The 8,624-nt window shown below is 30.4% G+C and overlaps 3 protein-coding genes across 3 annotated transcripts in view; 2 read left to right on the top strand and 1 right to left on the bottom strand.

Annotated features, from left to right (window-relative positions):
* Positions 1-5,742, bottom strand: part of LOC108738942 (egl nine homolog 1) — a 9,412-nt gene extending 3,670 nt beyond the window's left edge. The window contains exons 1-2 of the mRNA XM_018472571.2: positions 4,939-5,742; positions 839-1,009 (exon numbers count right to left, since the gene is read on the bottom strand). Of these exons, the coding sequence (XP_018328073.1) occupies positions 839-1,009; positions 4,939-5,742 (975 nt within the window). The remainder of the gene's footprint in view (positions 1-838; positions 1,010-4,938) is intronic.
* Positions 1-6,558, top strand: part of LOC108738933 (zinc finger protein 608) — a 51,900-nt gene extending 45,342 nt beyond the window's left edge. The window contains exon 10 of the mRNA XM_018472559.2: positions 6,426-6,558. Coding sequence (XP_018328061.1) covers positions 6,426-6,490 — 65 coding nt within the window. The 3' untranslated portion in view covers positions 6,491-6,558. The remainder of the gene's footprint in view (positions 1-6,425) is intronic.
* Positions 6,559-6,862: 304 nt separating this feature from the next.
* LOC108738313 (NSFL1 cofactor p47) lies at positions 6,863-8,479 on the top strand. The gene is made up of 5 exons (XM_018471687.2): positions 6,863-7,088; positions 7,140-7,444; positions 7,506-7,788; positions 7,845-8,056; positions 8,115-8,479. Exons 1-5 carry the CDS (start codon positions 6,987-6,989, stop codon positions 8,332-8,334), a joined length of 1,122 nt encoding a protein of 373 aa, XP_018327189.1. The 5' UTR covers positions 6,863-6,986; the 3' UTR covers positions 8,335-8,479.
* The last annotated feature ends 145 nt before the right edge of the window (positions 8,480-8,624 follow it).

The following is an 8,624-nucleotide window of genomic DNA, read 5'->3' as shown; positions in this document are numbered from 1 at the left end:
TTTTTTTTTTGGTTAAACAAAAAAAATAAATAGAAGGTGCTTTTTGATTCTCCTCAATTTTTCAATATAACCCATGAATATGCTGTAAACACTGCTATTTTCGAAAACTAAATGAAATTCAATTAAAACAAAAATATTTTTACATTATTTCAATTTTAATCGCGTCAATAATAGTTTAATCAATTACAATGCTAAAGGTTATCATAATATTGGTAATTTTATACTTTTTACGTCCGCTTTTGTATCATTAGATTTCAATTTTCAATTCGCTACTATTTTATGTAAACGTAAAAAGTTTTAATTTTAGGAATACTCCACATTTATAGTTTATATAATAATAATAGCATATGTGGTAGATTCTTAATAACACCTTTTCTTTTTGCAAAAAAAGAAACGTTTAATAATAAAAACTTTTTTTTTCATGAAAACTACTTAAGGTTGATTATATATTATCATATTTATCACTACGTGCTTAACTCTTTTTAAAATAACATTCCATTCAGTCGCTTTTGTTGATTTGAATTATCAGAAAAAAATACCTTTTTCGAGACATTCATAAACATTAGAATGTACACGTACACTTTATCTTTGATAACAAATAATTGTGTGTAATTTATTACCGAACAATTACATACAAAATAAAAAAGCCTACGATTTATAAAACTTAACGCAATGATAATTAAAAATACATAGTATATACGTACATATATTATTTTGATTTTAAGAAAACAAATTAAATCAGATTAAATGAAATTTTATAAATTAGGTAATTTAACTTTTGTTTTTTTAAATTGTAACCTACCCTTTTAGGATAAAACGAAAAAGTAATTTATCTTACTTTGTCTTCCCGCCAACCTTCGGGAAATATCCGTAACAATCCCCCATTTCGTTTTACGTCCCAATTAATGTTTAAATAATAAATTGATGTTATGCAGCGTCCATCTCTGTTTGGATTGTCCACATGCTTAACATAATGGGATCCAGATCCAGGATAGCAGGCCACCATTGCCTGTAAAGGAAAAGCCCAATTAACTGTATATTAAATAACTAATCGTAAGTACATTTTAAAATTTACCAATAACAATTGCATATTTATTATTAAAAAAATAGTACGATTTTTCGTCGATTTCGAGGATTATTATAATACAAAATATTATACACATTAAAAATATATTACGTGATTAATTCATCTCAAAAGAGTAAACTGTTAGTATCATTGTGTAAATTTTTTTTGTTTAGTGAAAAGTGAAATTTTGTTAATAAATTTCTTACACGTATTTGTCATGTACATTACTTTCCTAGTAGAAATATACATTTCATTGCCGATACGTTCATGTCACATATCGAATTAAAGAACAATTCAATTGAAACAACTTTGTAATTTTTAAAATAATAATAATAATAACAGCAGTCTCAGACGAAAAAAATGTGGTTTAATAATAATTACAACCTACAATCTACTAAAAATAATTAAATTGCATTGAAACGCGTACGTAATTGTATTTTTACCTTTTTTTTCTAAATTAATGACCAATTGCATTTAAAAAAAATNCATTAAAAATTTTTCGAATTCCTATCATGATTTTTGATTGACGTTGGGTATCAGATTAAAAAAAAAACAATTCAACGAATTATCGAACAGTTTTTTCTCATCAGTCATGTAATAAGGGTAATTAGTGCGCCATTTAAAAATAATTAAAAACTTCACTTGAACTTTTATGTAACTACTTATACTTTTATACTACATATTTTTGTCCTACAAAATAGTTAATAACATAGAAACACGCTGTATAATCAACTACTAAATTGGGCAATAATTATTTGCAATTTCAAATAAAAATGCTTCCTGTTGCCCACGGCAAAAAGTATTACAAAATTTTTTACTAAACATAAAAATGATACGTGCAAAAAGCCATGTTGAGTTGTCCACATTTAAATCATCTATTACGGTTAGAGGTCAATATAATCTTTATATTTTGTAGCCACATCTGCGCATAGTTAACTCTAAATTTATGCAAAAATTTTCACAGGAATTAATGAAGGGAATAATTATAAATAATAACGCACAAATCTAGTTACAACCGTGTGAATAAAACAGATTTTACTTGTACTTATGAAATGTGTTTCATTATTTATATATTTCATTATGAAATGTAGCTCGTGTTAAATAGATTTGTGAGTCAATCATAACATTGACTGATAGAGATGCATGTTAAGGAATCGTACAATAATTTAAAAATTTGTAGTGAGTAGATTAACTAATCAAAATAATCATTTTCAAGGAAATCTACTGAAAAAGTATTCAGCATTCACGAACTTATAACAATATATTAAATATTGTTTACATAAATATTATACAATTTGCGATATAAACAGCGTTTTTTTTTCGTATCAAAAGAAGATAAAATGGATTCGTTGACCCAGCTGTAGAATTTTTAAAAGTACTTTTTATTTTTATTGAAATATGAGTGACCGTTTTGTGAAATAATAGATTAGAGTGGGGTATCATCATACAAAACGGAGCCCTTTCTATCTCAACCCCTATAACAATGAAATGTATACCTAATCTAATTGTAAAGTGAATCTCGAACTGATATTACTAGGAAAGTACCAAATACATCGGGGATTTACGCAATAATAGTAACGGCAAAATATTGACTTTTAAGGCGGATGGATTTTTGTTTCTATAAGCGAAGGTTTAGCTGTGACCTTTACAAAACCGAGTATGGTCCTCGGTAGCTCGATTTTGTCGTTTCATTCAAAACATTCGCATTTAAATGCAAATATCCTAAACCACTATCGATTGCAGTTGCACTTTTCACATTGATCGTGGACTTTTTTTGCGGCATTTCTTTTTTCTTTTATTGCTCCATGCATAAAAATCGCATTCGTGATTCGTGGAAATGTCAAGGCAACGTGACAAATCGTCACTGGTTAACACGTAGTCGCGAAATTTTAGAGGTCATAAAGGTGAAAATGTAAATATAACAATATTTTTATCAGCGTCGCACGTACGCTCCTAAACACATATACACAAATAAAAATAATCTGCAATTCTTATCTGATTTCCATTGCCTTGTTACATTTAGTGTATCTTTAACAAAGATATCCTACTACATGCAATCATCAAAGGGCCGCATCATCTTTCAAAAAGTTCGACATGGTATAAAAAAAAATTTTTATAAATATGCTTGAGGCTTTAAATTTTATGTTTTAACGAATTTGTACCATACACTCTGCCTTAAAACTATTGCAAATCCTAGCTCAACTAAAAGTTGGTGATTAGTGGTTCTTTAGTGCAAAATATTTGAATTAATAGTTATTAAAAAAATCTGTTGTTGGATATACTAAAATTTATTATACATACTAAATAGGTGCATTTATCAATACAATTTGAAATAATATTGGTAGTTGCATCATAAAATGCCTACACACTTAAATGCATTTACAATTTACGCAAAATTTACTCTTTAGTATCATTATTTGCACGCGAGATAAAATATACGTACGCAAGGTCGTACGTTTTAATTCATATAGGAGAAATGCGACTTGTGTTAGTTTCATGAGCAATTTGAATTATTTAATAAACTGCGAATAAGTACCTTTTTTTAAAACAAGGCGATATTTAAGTTCATTAGCCCTTACCGAGTGATTTATGCTGTTCTATATTGAGCACAGTTATCTGTTTAATCATAAGGTCACTCATAACTGCACAATGTTTGATAATAATTTAAATATTTATTTTTTTTAATGTAAATTGATATAACATTAAAACGCAGATATTATCTAACGTACCTAAGTATTTTTTGTTTTCAATTTTACAAACAATAGAAGATTTACTAATACTACTAATTCTTTATATTCTAATAACAATCTTTTCTTTCTTTTGCGATTATGTTTTTAACATTCCGGTGAATTTTGTTCAACAACCTCAACTATAATAATAACAATTTGTTAATAGGAAAAACTTGGCAGTGTGAAAGCAAGGCTTCCGCATTGCAGCATGTATGTGTGTGTGTGTGTGTATGTTTTAAATCAGCCCTGAAAACTTTTTCAAAAGCACGTACAATACACATTTAATTAAATTAATTGCATTAATTTAGGGCTTCACGCCACCAAATCGTCGTAAGTTAAGAAAGAGGCATTCAAATACAATTGTGTACCACTGTAAGTATGCGCATGGGTAAAATACCTCGACTTGCCTACGTGACGGTTTGCATGCCCCGGGCAGATGGCTCTGAAAAGAAATTGGCAAAATACGTTTGCCAATAGACGATAAGCGAAATGTTTACAAATAAAACTTTAAAATCTGTATTGTATTAATAAATCAATTTTCCACAATTTTGCAATGTACATCAGCTACCTACAAAGAATTTTGAGTTCTTTTATAATAATAAATATTTACAGAACCATATTAATAATAAAACACGCACATCAATTTAAAAACATACAAATAGGCAAATAAATAAAGAAAATTGTCTTAAAATGAGAATTTATATTGATTTTACCTGTTTGTCGTAGTAAAATTATTAATCCATTATTAAGAGCACAAATAATAAAGAACTTAAACAGAACACAAGTACATTTTTGCGGTAATTGACACTGTTTGTACAATACAAATAAAACAGCAATTTGTGCTTATTATACATAGGTTGCATACCTCGTACAAATAAACATTTCCATTGAAAGTACTTGTATTTTAGCATTAGAAAACAACTTTTAATTATGCTAAAGTATTTCTTCCTTGAGTGGGATAACAATAATTAATAGCAAGGTGCTTTAAAAACTTTAATCTACATTAATACTTTACTGCAACTGCTGTTTACAGCAAGCGTTGTTATAAAATGACTTAAAATAGATTATGATTACAAAAAATTAAATAATATTACATACAGTTTTATAAAATTTAGGAAAGAAAAGCTATTAAACAGAACTTACCTTTGTCCTGCCATTTATTGTAAATTGTCCTAACTTTCCATTATTCCTCATCTTATTTGCCCTCATAATAACAGCATCAACCTGACTAATAAGATGTCCAATATTTTTACAGTATTTTTCACGTCCATCAATCCATGTTATTTGATCTCCTCGGATGGTTTTTAAATCACCTTTTCTTCCTCTACTTGACACTAACTGACCGTCCCTAAACACTCCCTTTGTGTGCATTGCTATAACTTCACCAAGAACAGCTCTACCACGCTCTTCACCAAGAAAATTGTCCACCACACAAACACCATAATCATCCATGTCTCTTATAACATTTCTGCATATTTCGTCTATAACGTCATCCTGATTAATATGTAAAAAGGGTGGCGAGTTGTTTAGCAATATTTCGGGAAAATCCCTCACATTAGATTTGCGAGGATGGACGATATTTTCACCACTAATTGGCATAGCGGTTGTTACCGATTTTAAGGTCTTTTCCGTAGAAGACCTGTCCTTCCTAAAGTCCAGCTCCAGGATAGGCGATAAACTTTCAGCCTGAGTACTTAAAATTTCTGTCTCAGAACTACCCTCGTACGTTATAGCATTGTTTCTGTTTTGATCAGCTACAATGTTTACAAACTTATTTTCACCATTTAATTGGGCACCGTCAGTTTTCTGACATATAACTTTATGCCTTTTCCAGTCCTGCTTCTGGTGTACCTTTGAACAATAATAAATTGACTTACACCTAGAACACCTCAGCAGATTTTCGGTAAGACCACACACAACGCAAGAGGTGAGTGAAACTGAACTCATTTTCAAATCTCGTCGATCTTTGAATACCAACACATATCTGCCACTGCGTTGCAGCCATACTTTTTCACCTTGAAAAAGTTCGAAATCTTGCCACTTAAAGCGCGGTTCAACTTGGTATAAAGTAAGATTCAAATAAAAATTATTATAATCTCTTAATTAGGCCTGATAAACGAGAAAACTTAATCCCATACATTATTTTACTACACTCCAGAAAATAACTTGAAAACAATAACAAATTATTTAATTTGTCTAGAGCATAGATAGTCTAGAGCATGGAGTATGGACATTGCTCAACTGCTGCTATTATTTAGAATACATGTTTGCCAAATGTAACTACAATTTGTAAACCTAGATGCATTTAGTTATTAAATTTTAGCTCAGGATAGGAAAGAGTGGAGGTACGTGTCCAACCAGTCTTAGGACTGATGACCTTATGATGATGACAATTTGAATTTCATTTATTTTTTCCAGTTATGAATAATAGTTATTGCAACTTAGTTGCAGAAAAGACGAAAAACATTTCTAGTCGCAAGTGTATGTCCTTTACAATAACTGAATTCTTTTGTTAGTTTTGAGTTTACCTTTTAGATACATAAATTATTTTGGAAACGGTGAGAATCGCGAAGAGCACTTGCGATTTAAAAAAATAAATCGTTGTAAATCACTTTGGTTGTTCTTTTCAGCTGCAGTTCTAGCAAGTCAGCAGGCGGCTGCTGTGACAGTGATAAACCCTTATCCCCCCAAATGAAACGGCCCCCCTTCGCAACAACACCCAAGATAAGCAATTGTAGTCGTCATCGTTACACAAAAAAAAAATACAAGAAGAAGAATCATTCCATAATCAGTGTTTCTCGTTGTATTTAATAGAATGAAGAATAAGAATGCACCCCGCTATCTCGTACGTGTGTCTCTTGTGTAAATAATGTGCGTGTGTGTATGTGCGTGACCTGTGACATTGCTCACATCAGNATTTTATATCCTAATTTTGTAGTTTTATAGATGTTTTGTAATTAACAATTTGACTTGACAACTGTGAACTCGATACTCTATTTAAAGTCCATAAAAAGTCATAAATTTCATTAACCATAAAATCTATAAAACGTCATAGACATGACCATAGATAAACCTGGATAAAGTTTATGCTAAATAAAACAAAACCATACAGAATTTAGTTTGTTGTAAATGATAAGCCATTATTGATCATATTTTCATAAATATAAACATAGTATTTGGTTATTAACATTATGTCGGATAAGGAAGAAAAAGTACAACAATTTAAGTCAGTTACTGGAGTGGAAGAAGAACGAGCTCGATTCTATTTAGAGTCCTCAAGATGGGATTTAGAGGTTAGAATGACTGTTAAAATTCTTAATTTCTTTTAAAGTTTGTTTTTATAGATTGCTATAGCTAGTTTTTATGAAAATGACGAGCCAGAAGTAGTTGTTAATGAGCCCCAAAGAAGTGAAGCAGTGAATCTTCCTTCAACAGAGACAAGTTCCAGTCCCCAATTTATGAAATCATCTGCAAAATCTAAGACTCGAAATCCTAAATTTGCTACAATTCACACCATAAATAGTTCCAGTGAAGAAGAGGAAGAAGGACAAGCATTTTATGCTGGAGGTTCTGAACACAGTGGGCAACAGGTATTAGGACCTGCCAAGAAAAAGGACATTGTTTCTGACATGTTTAAAGCAGTTAGAGAGTATGTTGAAGTCAAAATTTCATGTCATAAATGTTTGTAATTTAGTTTATAATATTTAAAGACATGGGGTGGAATTATCAGAACCTTCAGCTGGCAGTAGTTCTAATGCACATGCATTTAAAGGAACTGGTTATAAATTAGGACAAACTGAAACAGACACAGAAGCTGTCCCAGGAGCACAAGTATCAAAACCACCAGAACAAGTCACACTGAAACTATGGGCAGATGGTTTTAGTGTAGATGATGGAGAATTAAGGCACTATGCAGACCCATCAAATAGGGATTTTTTAGATAGTATTCGAAGGGGTGAAATACCCCATGAATTAAGACTTGAATCTTCAGAAGTAAAATTAAAATAACTAAGTAATAAAGCATTAAGATTAATATATTCTTTTATTAGGTACATTTAGCAATGGAGGATCATCGAATGGAAGCTTACAAGAAAGACTTGTCAGGTTCAAAACGTAAACCCTTTTCTGGTCATGGTTATACTTTAGGAAGTCCTGCACCAGCTGCCGTGGGTGCACCTGCCATTGATGAAAAAGATTGTAAAGTGAATGAAGCTAATGCAAAAATATTAGTTTCTGTAGATCCCTCCAAACCTACAACAAAGTAATTTATTTTTATGTCTCAATTGATTTGTATTTGCTAATTCTTTTTTTTTTTTTAGTTTACAAATTCGTTTAGCTGATGGAACGAGATTAGTAGCCCAATTTAACCACGATCACACGGTAGCCGATATTCGAACTTATATAACTACTGCAAGACCTCAGTATCAGACTAGATCTTTTATACTACTTTCAACTTATCCTTCACGTGAATTAAAGGACGAAGAAACGCTGGCTTCGGCTGGACTACTTAACTCTTCAATAATGCAAAAACTTACTTAAAAGATTATACTATATCTAGGCTTTTTGAAAAAAATAATTAATTCAAAAACTATTAGCTTATTTTGATTTTGTAGATCTTTTTCAAGGAAAATATAAACATTGTAATTTTATTTTGTTTTCTTGAACAGTCGAAAGGAATTAATGAATACCTTGGAATCGTTTACTAAGAAATTAATGTTTATTATTATAGTTTCTATATTTGTACTTCTTTTAAACAATTACAAATAAAGTATAAGTGAAATGCATAATTGGGGTTTTATTTAATTACAACTAATAATTTGTACAAATCA

Source organism: Agrilus planipennis, unplaced genomic scaffold, assembly GCF_000699045.2.
Source record: "Agrilus planipennis isolate EAB-ADULT unplaced genomic scaffold, Apla_2.0 scaffold25, whole genome shotgun sequence".
In the NCBI taxonomy this organism is placed as follows: Eukaryota; Metazoa; Arthropoda; class Insecta; order Coleoptera; family Buprestidae; genus Agrilus; species Agrilus planipennis.
This window is presented reverse-complemented; position numbering and strand designations above follow the sequence as displayed.

Coding starts and splice junctions, on each gene's coding strand:
- LOC108738313 (XM_018471687.2), top strand. CDS start 6,987: ATGTCGGATAAGGAAGAAAAAGTACAACAATTTAAGTCAGTTACTGGA. Junction 7,089..7,139: donor CCTCAAGATGGGATTTAGAG/GTTAGAATGACT, acceptor TTGTTTTTATAG/ATTGCTATAGCTAGTTTTTA. Junction 7,789..7,844: donor TAAGACTTGAATCTTCAGAA/GTAAAATTAAAA, acceptor TTCTTTTATTAG/GTACATTTAGCAATGGAGGA.